Consider the following 14,074-nt stretch of genomic DNA (forward strand, 5'->3'; position numbering starts at 1 on the left):
TTGATACTGTTGATCACCACCTTCTTCTTGACTCACTTGCTTCTATGGGCATTCGAGATACAGCTCTCTCCTGGATCTCCTCATATCTGTCTAACCGTTCCTTCTCTGTCAACTTCTCAGGCAACACATCTTCGCCCCTTCCACTTTCGGTTGGTGTCCCCCAAGGTTCAGTCCTTGGCCCTCTGCTGTTCTCTCTTTATACTTCCTCTCTTGGCAAACTAATCAACTCATTTGGCCTCCAGTATCATCTATATGCAGATGATACCCAAATCTACCTGTCTTCTCCTGATCTCTCTCCATCTCTCTTGTCCCGGATCACCAGCTGCTTGTCTACTATTTCTTCATGGATGTCACAACACTACCTGAAACTTAATCTTTCTAAAACGGAACTCATTATCTTCCCTCCCTCCATCTCCACTCCACTACCTGAATTCTCTATCACCATTAACAACACAACAATCTCTCCTACTAACCAGGCCCGATGCCTTGGGGTCATCCTTGACTCAAACCTCTCCTTCATCCCTCACATTCAGTCCCTCGCCAGATCCTGCCGCCTGCACCTAAAAAACATCTCTCGTATCCGCCCATTCCTCACCCAAGAATCCACAAAAACTCTGGTTCATTCACTTATCATTTCCCGTCTTGACTACTGCAACACTCTTCTGGTTGGCATTCCACTGTCTCGACTCTCTCCACTACAGTCTATCCTTAATGCCGCTGCTAGGCTCATCTTCCTTGCACGTCGCTCCTCTTCTGCTTCCCCCCTCTGTGAAACCCTCCACTGGCTTCCGATTACCTTTAGAATTAAATTTAAGATCCTGGTACTGACATATAAGGCCATCCACAATACCGCTCCTCCGTACATTTCTGACCTCATTAGCAAATACTCTCCTACTCGATCCCTACGTTCCTCCCATGGGCTAAGGCTCTCCTCCTCACTCATCACCTCTTCCTTTTCCCGTCTACAAGATTTCACTCGAGCTGCCCCATATCTCTGGAATCTGCTCCCAAGGAACCTTCAGAATTCACCCTCCCTCCCGACATTCAAGAAACATCTAAAAACCCACTTCTTCAGAGAAGCATACCATCTTAGCTGCTAGAACATCCTTGTCATTGATACAACCCCCACAATACCTCTCACCCTTTCTCTATGCCTTATGTTTATCACCCCATTTTCCCTCTAGATTGTAAGCTTGCGAGCAGGGCTCTCTCCACCAAATGTATCGGTTTGTCTTAGTCTGTCAATTCTTGTCTTGTCATATCCCTTGAATTTATGTATTGTATTAAGCGCTGCGTAAACTGTTGGCGCTATATAAATAAAAGATAATAATAATAATAATAATTGTTGTTGAATTGTTCTGTCCAATTTTGGTGTGTTACTTACTTTTAATAAAAGTGTGATTAACACACCAAAATTGGACAAAAAATCAATAACAATATTAAATATATTTATATAAATATATCCAATCATGCCCAGGCAGCCAGTACATGCTGGAACCTGGACATGATAGGAGTGTGATTACAGCCTCCTTATGCCATGCTACCCCCCCCTTACACATCCATGCTATCACACACACAACATTAATTCACTCATTCATATACTCATATTCATTCCCTTAATCACGCATACTTGCTCATAAATTAAGGGCACTTTTCCATGGGTTATTGTTGCATTAATATGGCTTTCAAATTATTAGTAGTTTATATGTGCATTTGGTGCCTGATTTCTATGACACCTAAGTGCCTAACTGTTCTGTATTTGCACTGGTCTTACTCTGTACTTTTGTTGATCTGCGTGCAGGCTCCAAGTGCATCATTATGCTCTGCCATCCTCAACTTGCATTCTAAATGTGATGAATGTGGGTACCAGTTGATAGAGCGCTGTTGCATGTTATCCAAGGCTCTGACTAACCCAGAGATGGACAGTAGGCTTCTTCTGGACATCATGAAAAGTTTATTGTTTAGTGCCAAGATGATATTTGTGAAAGCAGCAAGGAGTCATGACCTTGCACTCTGTGACAGGCAAGTATTGATGAATATAGTGACCAGTTTAAGTGCCACTTTTAATTTTGTTGGCTGAGCAAAAATATTAAAAATGTGATAAGTACCACTGTTTAAATAGGGCCACTATCAGACCCCTTATTTAATTTGAAACTTTCACTTAATGAGGAGCTTTCCCCTACATAAATTCTATTATATTACTTATTAGAGCATATACAGTACTGTACAAAAGTTTTAGAAAGGTTTGAAAAAATGCTGTAACTCTTATAATTCTTATGTTTAAAAATGGACATGTTAATAGTTATAATATTTTTATTATTTAACAAAATGAGTAAAAAAAAACCAACCAAACCTCTAAATTAAATCAGTATTTGGAGTGACATTCTTTGCCTTCAAAACAACATCAAGGTGCACTTGCACATGTTTAAGAAACTCAGCAGGTTGTTCCAACCTGGATTCAGGTTGCCTCAGTTGCCTCTCTCTCTCTCTTTATGTAATGCCAGACAAACCAATGATGTTGAGACCACACCATCACTTCCAGGACTCCATGTTTTTGTTTTTTTGGGGGGTTTTTTTTTTGGTTTTTTTTTACGCTGAAGAGAGTTCTTAATGCCTTTCGCTGTATGTTTGAGGACATTGTCATGCTTCAGAATAAATTAGATGCCAGTCAGATGGCTCCCTAATGGTATTGCATGATGGATAAGTTATCTGCCTGTTCTTCTCAGACCTTTAATTCTGACCAAATCCCCAACTCCATTTTTAGAAATGCAGCTTCAAACTTGCAAGGAACCCCCCCCATACTTCACTGTTGCCTGCAAATACTCATTCTTGTACCCCTCTCTAGCCTTTCAGCAAACAAACTACCTTCTGCTACAGCCACATATTTCAAACTTTGACTCATCAGTCCATTTTTCTTCAGTTCCTGTGTTTTCGTTAAGAGTTGCTTGGCCTTGTTTCCACATGGTAGGTATGGCTTTTTGGCCGTAAGTCTTCCACAAAGACGTACCAGGGTTCCACTTTTTTCTGCCAAGGCTGAGCTGATGGGGTTGCTGGACATCATCCAGTAGAGAAGGGAAATCTGCTGCACTATCCTTGGCCGACCACTGCGTCTACGGTCCTTAACGTTGCCCGTTTAGTTGTGCTACAGAACATTTGGAAACCCCTATCTGCCATAAAATTCCTGCCTGGGAGAGAGACCTTGTTGATGAAGTGTAACTACCTTGTATCTTGTTTCTGCCTTGTCATGGTGATTAACTATTTACATTAAACTGCAACCACATCATGAGTTTGGCTATCTCATCCCGTTTTTAGTTTTTCTACACAGCTGTTTCTGTTTCAATTAATGATAGTGTTTCAACCTACATATTAATGCTTTAACGAACAATAATGTGCCTGGCACATCATGCAAAAACATACACATTAGGGACCAATGACAGGCCAGGCACTTCACGTGGTCGAATGAGCTTTCAGAGATCCAAGATTGTTTTCTCTGCTCAGCCGGCTTTGTTGTAATGCCTTGATGTCGAGGCATTCAGCAACACCAATTTTTTTTAAAAAAAAAACAGGGTCACCATGTGATTGCTCTTCAGAGCGATCACTAGGGCCATAGTGAATGCCTCTCACAAGATGGATGCACCTTTTTGCTCACCAGAAATAAAGTAAAAAGGTTGAAAGAGAGAACTGCGATCAACAATGCAGGACAATCAACCATTGCCTCCTAAGCTAAAACAGTGTTGCTAAAATACCTTGATAGTGAGGCATTCTACAACACCTAAAACCCACCCCACGACGCATAGGTATCACTCCAGAGAGCGACCACAAGCGACATATTGAGAGATTTTGCTACTAAAAGATAAACACATTCTTAAGAGGGTCTCCCTAGAACCTCCTGAGAACTGAGCTCCCCTTGCAGGTTGAATACAGGTACTGCATTCAGCCAGGCAAGTAATCACAAAGTTTCCAAAAAAATAATAAAACATTTGTTTTTATAAGTCCTAAAATTAGCGCGGTATCAGTAAAGTATTAGCATTTGAAATATGTATGGTTTATTAAAGTAGCTGGGTTCATAGATGTCTCAAATAGGACATGGGCGGAGACTGACCAGATGTCCAAATGTTTAAAAAAAAAAAAAATTGCACCTTTTTAGCTCACAAACAAACCTATGCATAGGTGGTATCACTGTACTGAGGAGATGTTGCTGAACACATGTTGGGGTATTGCTTGGAAGTGACATATACAGGAACTGGTAAATTCATACCTGAAATACAATGTGTGTTTAAAAAAAACAAACAAACAAAAACCCACATAATGATTACACACGTTTTGACAAGGGCTGGTAGTAGAATTAGTGCATGGAAAGTGTTAAAATACCACAATCTAAAATAGCCGGGGGTATTTTTGTTTTCAAAAATTTATGGTTGGATGGTGTAAATTGAATAGGCCGACTTCAAAGATGTCCCGAATCTGACATGGTGGCAGGCTGACCAGATGTCAAAATGTAATGTAGCCTTTTTAGCTTCCAAATAACCTGACCAACCCATGCAGTGGTAGTATCACTGTATTCAGGAGATGTTGCTGAACACATATTGGTGTGGTGTTTGGAAGTGACATATAGCAGGAGCTGTAAACACACAAAACAATACTGCCACAAACTTTACAGAGTTTAATTACTAGTATTTGAAATACCTTGGAGTGTCTCTAGTTTTTAAAAAATATATGGTTTTATAGGGTAGATAGAATGACAGAGCAAATTAATGATAATGCACAACCCGAACATTGGGAGTTCATTTCACTAATCAAATGATGCGCCTAACACAAAACGTGAAGTTGAATGAGATCCATGGCTGCACATGCTCAGCTATATGCTACATGAGCATAAAAATACAGCGTGCAGCCGAGCATATGCAGCCATGGGCCACATTAAACTAGGTTCACATTAAACTAGGTTCACATGCATGCACATTTTGTATTAAGCACATCATTTGATTGCTGCATTCACATGCATGAGGACGATGCTGGCCCATCATCGCAAGTTTGACCCGACTCAAGAACATTTAATATTTGCAATTCGTCTGCAAGCCTGTTATTATTAGGTGGAGAGTAAAATGTAGGATTTGAGACAAGTTAAATTTTTTTGTGACATCTGATGAAACATTTTTTTTCCTTTTTGACAGCTACAGCAGCAAAGTTGATTTGCTGAAGATTTTAGTTGCTGCTTCATACCAAGACATACCCTCTCTAGATGAGATAATACGACCAGCAGCTGTAACTAGATTAAGGAATCGTCTCTTAGAAGCGGAGTACTACAATTTAGCAATTGAGGTATGTGTTACAAATACAAATACATTGACCTGCATGGCTGAAAGTTAACTTGAATGTTGAATCAATTGCAGTGTCCCTACAATCCATACATGTTCTGACATGGGCATACGTGTGGAACATTTTTTTATATACAGTGCCCTCCACCAATATTGGCACCCTTGGTAAATATGAGCAAAGAAAGCTGTGAAAAACTGTCTTTATTGTGTAACCTTTTGATCGTTTCAAAATACACAAAATACTCTTATGCTCCTATTGCAAACACAACACAGGTTAATCCCCCCCCTCCCCAAAAACAAAAATTGTTAAATGCATGTGTGGCACAATTATTGGCACCCTTTTAGTCAATACTGTGTCTTCTCCTGTAATGCCTGTAATGAAACTGGAGAATGTATGGCAAGGGATCTGAGACCATTCCTCCATACAGAATCTCTGCAGAGCCTTCAAATTTTGAGGTCGACGCTAGTACGCCAACGTCTGCAATCCTCCAGCTGTGATCATTGGAGATTTTTGGCCACTCCAACCACCCTGTTCATGGGTTGAGGCAATATAGACACATGTCCTCTTTCAGGTTGATTCATAACATTTGTAGTTGACTGAAACGTCCTAATTACTGCCCAGATGGCGGAAATTGGCATTTCCAGTGGTTTTGTTATTTTCTTATACCCACTTTCCATTTTGTGAAGCTCAACAACATTTTGTCGCACGTGACAGCTATATTCCTTGGTCTTACCCATTGTGATGAACAACTAAGGGTTACCTAAAATTTAAACCCATGTGAAGCAGGAAGTCATAGTTGGTCAATATCCTGTTCCTAGTCATCCAAGTGTACTAAAAATGTAAAATATCAGTGGGAATATATACAAATATATCTTTCTTATATGAATTCATGGGGGGGGATGCCACACATTTTTAATAATTTATTTTGGGGGGGATAAACCTGTGTTGTGTTTGCAATTGTTTTTATATACGTGAGAGCTGAGTATTTTTTTTAAGAAAAGATCAAAGGGTTTAACAGCCTTCTTTGCTCATATTTACTAACGGCACCAATATTAGTGGAGGGCACTGTAATATGACCTTTCTCTGTAGAAGGTTGGCTTGGTTGACCAAACAGAAAAGGAATGGAAAGGGTGTCATTGCATACCAAAGATATGTTTAATCCCAATGACCACTTTCCAATAAAAAATAAATAAAAAATAATTATATATATATATATATATATATATATATATATATATATATATATATATATATACACACTCCTTGGTTTTGTCTTGGATTCAGTATAGCCATTTGCCTATCCCATCCATGTATAAATTCTCCCAGAGTATTAACCTCTACCACTTCTATTGGGAGTCTGTTCCACTTATCTACCACCCTCTCAGTAAAACTAAACCTCAGTAAAATTTAAATGTTTCTATCACTGTCTCTCTCTTTTATTCTCTAAGCTTTACAAATTGAGATGCCTTATTCTTTGATAATTACGCTGAAATTTTGTAACACACAGGACTCAAGGGACATCATCCCAAATCATATTAGGTCCCCAGTTCCAACTCTGAGTTATCTTTATAATATGGAATTTGCCCAGATTTTGATCGAAAGCAATTCAGCATGATTTGTATATAATATACTTGTTAGTAGAAAAAGCTCATAAAACAGATATACACGTGAAGCCGAGAATGAGGCTGTAGATTCATTTTCGTTCAGTTACTTCCCTCTTCCTGTCTAGGTGTCTACCAAAACAGGACTTGATCCTGCTGGAGTTTGGCATGCATGGGGCATGGCTTGCCTGAAATCTGATAATTTGGCTGGTGCGAGGGAAAAATTCAGCAGGTGTATGAAACCACCTTTGGATCCAAATCAAAAGAGTTCGGGATCAAAGCTGTTGGAAGATGTAGTTCAGTATTTGGAGTCTGTAGCTAAACCAATTCTTCTGGTGGTAAGTATTCTTGTTGTTTTCCCTAAGGTACCAGGATTCCACAAATCTAACATTTTACCCCAGTGTTTAACCAGTTTTGTTTTTTAAAATGGTCATGTTTCTTCACTACCCATTACAAAAAACAGCCTTTTTTATTTGGTTTGTTTATGCAGTGCCATTATTGTTTAACCCTTGACTGCCCATGCCTGCTTGGGCAGGCAGGGTATAACATGCTTTTCAGGATACAGAGTTGGCACTTTCACTCAGTGGATGAAATCACACATGTGGTTCATTAGCTAAATCAAAATGCATGTATTAGAATCTGTAATACAAGAAGAATGGGGCAGAAGGGGAGAAGAGTTTATAGATCCTTCTTGCTCCATGTTGAGGTTATCATCCTGAGGAATCTCAACTTATGTGTAAGAGTTTTTGTTCTGCGCAAAACTAGTTGAAAAACAACCTACCTGTCTATTAATGTCTTCTTTAACAATTAACCCTTACACAGATACGCCTTACCCTTTTGCGTCACAATTCTCTTCCAGTTACTACTATCATATTCCGTAGGGTTGTGCAGTGGGACATTTTTCAAAGTTCATCACGCTAATTATTCTGAATGTTTTTGTTTTTTTTTTTGCTTGTTAATGATATTCTATTTTTTTGTGTGTGTTTAGAAAGATGATGATTATTTTGCCACACTGAAAGAACTTGAAGTCACCCTGAAAGCTCGTTGCATATGGTATGAAATGATGCCGGAAGGAAAGGTTCAAAATAATACCTATTATCAGGAGTGCTTGCACTACTTACATACCTATGGCACACACCTTGAGATCATACAGTTCTACATACGCCATGAGCTCATGCGTGAAGCTTTGCTGCATTTATTAAATAAGGTAATTAAGACATCAAGAACACATCTTTTAAATATTCTGAGTATCCTCCAGAAATATTGACACCCATGGTAAATATGAGCAAAGAAGGCTGTAAAAAAGTGTCTTTATTGTTTAACTGTCTGATCTTTTCTTCAAACTAATATATTCTGCTGTCATGGATATCAATTAAAAACACAACACAGGTTTATCCACAAAAATAAAAATGGTTAAGTATATGTGTGCCGCAGTTGTTGGTATATGAAGTATACTGCCATTGATATTTTACATTTTTAGTACACCGGGTGACTAGGAACAGGAAATTGTTTAACCATGACTTTTTGTTTCACATGGGTATACATTTTAGGTAACATATAGGCCAAATACCCTTAGTCATTTATCACAATGGGTAAGACCAAGGAATATAGGCATATAAAAGGTTGTTGAGCTTCACAAAATGGGGAGCTGCTGTAGGAAAATAGCAAAAGCATTGAAAGTGCCCATTTCCACCATCAGGGCAATAATCCAGTCAACTGTAAATGTTACAAATTAACCTGGAAGAGGACATGTGTCTATATTGTTTCAACGTACTGTGAAGAGAATGGTTTGAGTAGCCAAAGAATCTACAAGGATCACAGCTAGAGAATTGCAGAAGTTATTTGCGTCTTTAGGGCAGAAAGTCTCAAACTTCATTCAACTTCACCTATGTCATAACAAATTGCTTGGAAGGGATTCTAGAAAAAAGTCTCTACTTTCATCCAAAAACAAATTCAACTGGGGTTGGGTTCTATGGTTGGATGAAACGAAAATTGAGCTTTTTGGCAATCCACACGAGAGGTTAATTTTGGGTTTGGGGCTATTTTTCTGCCAGACAACCTGGACATTTTGTTAGGGTCCATGATGCCATGTATTCTATCAAATCTGAACAACTATTAATTGAACACCTGACTGCCTTTGCCAAAAAGCTTAAAATTGGCTGTTTTTGGATCTTCCAGTAGGACAGTGACCCAAAACATACATCAAGACAAAACTGGTTTACTGACCACAAAATCAATGGCCTTCCACCAGCGCCAACCTTGAAAGTTGAAGGATCTGGAGAGATTCTGCTTGGAAGAATGGTCTCTGATCCCTTGCAATGTATTTTCCAACCTTATCATGCATTACAGAAGAAGACGCAGATCTGTTATCTTGGCAAAGGGAGGTAGTACAAATGATTGACTAAAGGGATGCCAATAATTGTGGCACAACAATGTTTTTAACAATATATTAATTTTGGATGAACCTTTTGTTGTTTGCAATTATTTAATATCTATGAGAGCAGAATATATTTGTGCATGTTTTGAAGAAAAGAGCAAAAGGTTACACAATATACACATTTTCACTGCCTTCTGTGCTCATATTTACCAAGGGTGCCAATATTTGTGGAGGGCACTGTATTTATATGTAACAGAAATTAAACCTTTATAACTAATAATATGGACATTACTGAACCAAACGGCAGCTATAGTCACACTCCCAGTACTCATGATGACCTAATTGACTCCGACAAGGTCTTAAGTCATGAATCTGTTGTTTGGGAAAGGAACAAAACTGTAATTTTCATTGAACCATGGTTACTTTTGAGTACAGAAAGTGAAACAAACAAGATTTGATTTCAGGTGATGTATTGAAATGCTTCTACCCCCCCCCCCCCCCCCTCCACTTCACCCAAGTTTACCCTTTTGGAAATTACATGACTGTCCTGTTAAACTGTAAGAGATAATTTTCTATAATCAATATTTCTTGCATAGGAGTGTCCTGGTGATATTTTCATTGAAGGGATTTTTGTACCAAGCTATGAAAGTGGCAAGTTACATACACTGGAAAACATGTTGGAATCAATAGATCCCAGTCTACACAGCTGGAGCTCCTACCTCATCGATGTGTGTAAATACCTCCAGCAGAAGAACTTTTATAATATACTTTATGAAATTCAGCAGTTTATGAAGGTACCATTAAAAATCTGAGATATGTTTTACTTATATAATAATGTGATGTCCACCTGTAGACATGATATATGTCGTGATATGAGTGACACATTTAATCTATGCACTAGGCTAGCCAGGTTGGTGGTGGTGGGGATACAATCTATATGTTTACAAGGGGTTGGAACTTATCGGTTTCCCCGATCCTCCCTTTATTTTTTTTGTGCAGAAGCACCTCATGGTACCAGTCTGTATATTGTACCATTGTTTACTTGTATATGCGAAGCCAAGTTATTCAGTCATGTATTTTCTGTAGTCATCCATTTTACCATCTATCTTAAATACTCTTTCAGGACCATGTGCGTGCTGCCATGACCTGCATACGGTTTTTCTCACACAAAGCTAAAAACTATGGAGACCTTGGTAATAATCAAAAATGGCTTATTAAGTCAAAGGATCATCTCAAAATTTACCTACAAGAACTGTCACGAAGCGGCAGGAAAAAATCTTTCGACACTTTTAGGAAAAAAATGTCCCCATCCGATATTTCTAGGTACTGTACTCGGGGGGGGGGGGGGGGGGGGGGACTCAACTTATGTTCAGAAATGTTATACCCATTCACATTTATGGTTGATTAAGACTGTTTAAATGTAATAAAATAACTTGGCTTGTTTAACATCTGTAGACAGTATGGTTCTGTGTGCATAGAAATGAGGAATCACTCCTTTGTTTTTTCAGTGTTCTTGGTGTGCTAGATCATGCAGAAGGCGTGTTGTAGCTTAATCCAGGGCACTGTTTTCCCCCCCATTAGGATGTATTAAATGGATCTTCATTTACAGGCATAAAGCTTTCTGCTTTAACTTACAAAATAGAATACGAATTCCCACTTTGCAGGTATATAACTACTCAAATTTCAAGACATTCAGAATAAACAAAAAGTGTATTTATTTTTTCAATAAGCATACTGCTTACAAATATATCAACTGGGCTGTGGTAAGCAAGGAATTCTAAATGGAAACAATTAAGTATTACGATCAAATTAAGCAAACATAACAAAGATTAGTAATACCATTTCCTGCATGCATTCCTGCATATTCCTTTTATTCAACTTCTGTGTATAGACATTCAGTTACAGAAAAGAAGCCAAACCACATCATTTCCTCATGGTCTGTCTTTCTAGTCTAGTGTGTTCACAGAAATCATAGTTTCAGCACTATGAAGAAGGTACCCCTACTTATATAAACAAAATCCAAAACAGTGATAAAGTGCGCTCAGTGCAATCTAATAAAAAAACAAAACACAGAACCTGAATACAACAGTGTATCCCAGGTATAGCAATTCTTGTGAAGATATATTCAAAATAAAACAGAAAACCAGAGAAATAGTGCAATACAATCCACTTGAAGCTACCCCTCCCCAATAATGGTTGCATTCACAAAGGAGAGAATAGTGTAGACTTCTCAAGGTATATATAACCAGGACCTCCAAGTATAAGGTAACCCTTCCAAGATAAATTCAATTAGGATAATATATATATATATATACACTTGTGTGATGCTATTGTATTGACTTTGAATGCTGGAAAGGAAGCTTGGACATTTTTTCCTGCAGTTTCCATGGGGAGTGCAGGAAGCCCCAGCCGGTGTACAGATAAATGCTGAAACTACTTAGACTCTGCTTACACGTATGCCTTTAAAGAGACTTTAAAGGTTGAGACTTCACAACTCCTTTTTTTTAATCTACATAGAGATAAACACTATATTTGTTTTAATATAGACACATCAACACAGTAGAGCTACAGATGGAGATCACAAAATTTCTGCAGAGATGCCAGAGTTTGGCAACTACCCAAGTTTCTAACAAGCCACCTCCAACACTTTTTGGTCGCAGCTCTATGATGATAGATGTAGCCTGTATGGTAAGTTTTTTTTATAATCTTCCTATTTCACTGTATATTACAAGATGATAAGTTTTTTATTATCATAAGCCTTTTCCCTAAATTAAAGGTTTAAATTGACACTAGGGCTGCAACTAATGATTACTTGGCCATTTTTTTTTTATTAATCGGACAAACATTTAATAAAAACTATGATTGAGAAAAATGCATTTCTTGCTTTTATTTCCTTTTATTTACCAACCTGCACATCTGCCCCCAGGCTTGCCACTCTGCCCCTCAGATATGCCTTATACCCCTTCTATATGCCTCTCTGCCCCTCAGATATGCCTTATACCCCCTCTATATGCCACTCTCCCCTCCCTGGTATCTAGTGGGGGCAACGTCTGCACAACGTCTGCGCAATACACGTAGACAACCTCTGCTGCTGCACTTCCGCCGGGGCTTTTATGACGGAGTACCAAAAGGTCATGTCACGGCGGTGCTCTGTCATATAAGCCCCGGCGGAACTGCTGGGCAGCAGCAGAGCTTGCCTGCACGCATCACGCAGAGAGGAGGATCCAGGTCCCCTGATCCTTGATCTTGGTGTTATACTCAGACCTCTATTTGAGGTCAAATATAAGACATGGGGTATTTTTCAGAGCGGTAAATCGATCATTCAACAGTTGTAATTGACACCTGGGCTTTTCCTTCAGAGAAAATGAATACCCTATGAAAGCTAGGTGCACTCTGTCCTGGATTTCGCTTTTAAACAGGACTTGTAGGTGTCCTGTGCCAAAAAAAGGGTTCCCCATTATATCTGTGTATGTAAAAGGACTTATATCATACTAAGGAAGTATATTGCAGGGCTGCATTCAATCACTGGTAGAAGTGGTATGTGTGTTTTGTATAGCTTCTTAACTTAATTAAGTGCAATTGTCCTAGAAAGATTGATTTAGTTTGAGAAGCTTTTTTTGCAAAGATAGTTCCTAACGTAACATCGCATACTCATACGAGAATATGCATTAGTAATCTCCTGTTACATTAAGACATTATATTGTCTATTGTTGAGTATTGATACTGAAATGCACACAAGCGTATTTAACAACAGATGAAGACAATGCCTATTCTTGGAATCAGTAGGTACCCCTCAGCCCCTGATGCTATGGTCCCCCATTTATTGCTTCCTTGCTGCCGTATCATTTATATATTTGCCTACACTGCACAGCAGGGATAACTGCAGACTAAGCAGTGTATGCGGGGGCCCACTTACACTCACATAGCCTGCAGACGTAGTAAATGAGATATTCTCTGCAGGTAGGAACTACACAACATCAATCAAAAACCTTAGGTCAAAGCAGCCAAAAACGTAACCTACGGATGGGTTTACGATATTGCACTCAACTAGCAAATGCAAAAAAACCTACAGTACCCTATTCATTTAGAGAGAAAAAGCAATCCATTTGTGTGCACACAAATATTTGTCTCACAACTCGATGGCCGTTGAAGAAGACATTTGTATCACATGTGACTAAATCACACACCTTACCATTGAAAGACTTGAGAAAAAAGGTTTCAAATTTGTTTGCTCCTGCCATACCAAATAGCATTTTAATGTATTTTTTAAATGTTTTTTTTTTTTAGGTCATTGTAGCAGGTAAAAATGTTGAAGAAGGCTTTGGAATAGCATTTAGAGTAATTCAGGTAAATAACTATTTGTATTCTTGTAAATTTACCGGGTCGTTGTACAAATCATGAGTTTGGTTCCATCTGAATATCGGCCACCGAAGTTGATATAGATACCCCCAAGAACATTAGTCGAGGCTGAATGCTTGACGGTCAATAAGGAATTACCAACTTCATTAGGGGACATGCACAGGTATTTATACCAAACCCCCCCCCCCCCCCGACAAATAGGGCACAAACAGTCCCAGGAGAAAATGACATCAACAAATAAACAAAGGTCTCTCAGGACAAGGTTTACAAACTCCAGGAGAAACTGATTGATCTCTCACACCAGAGATTATCTCAGTAACCTAATGACAGTAAATACCAATAGCTGATGCCAGGAGACCTGTAAAATAAAACAAATTTTATTTATTTGAACCAGGTGCAAATAATCTGAATAAACCAT

General features: G+C 38.7%; 1 protein-coding gene across 1 annotated transcript in view; it reads left to right on the forward strand.

Annotated features, from left to right (window-relative positions):
* LOC149278447 (zinc finger FYVE domain-containing protein 26-like) overlaps window positions 1-14,074 on the forward strand; it is a gene marked incomplete at its 5' end in the record, with an annotated part of 78,949 nt that overhangs the window by 60,866 nt on the left and 4,009 nt on the right. The window contains 8 exons of the mRNA XM_089501931.1: window positions 1,802-2,022; window positions 5,175-5,322; window positions 7,049-7,258; window positions 7,909-8,127; window positions 9,894-10,091; window positions 10,421-10,620; window positions 11,844-11,985; window positions 13,585-13,644. Of these exons, the coding sequence (XP_089358057.1) occupies window positions 1,802-2,022; window positions 5,175-5,322; window positions 7,049-7,258; window positions 7,909-8,127; window positions 9,894-10,091; window positions 10,421-10,620; window positions 11,844-11,985; window positions 13,585-13,644 (1,398 nt within the window). The remainder of the gene's footprint in view (window positions 1-1,801; window positions 2,023-5,174; window positions 5,323-7,048; window positions 7,259-7,908; window positions 8,128-9,893; window positions 10,092-10,420; window positions 10,621-11,843; window positions 11,986-13,584; window positions 13,645-14,074) is intronic.

This window comes from Sceloporus occidentalis, unplaced genomic scaffold (genome assembly GCF_023333645.1).
Source record: "Sceloporus occidentalis isolate IW3139 unplaced genomic scaffold, rSceOcc1.0.p SCAF_188, whole genome shotgun sequence".
NCBI lineage: Eukaryota > Metazoa > Chordata > Lepidosauria > Squamata > Phrynosomatidae > Sceloporus > Sceloporus occidentalis.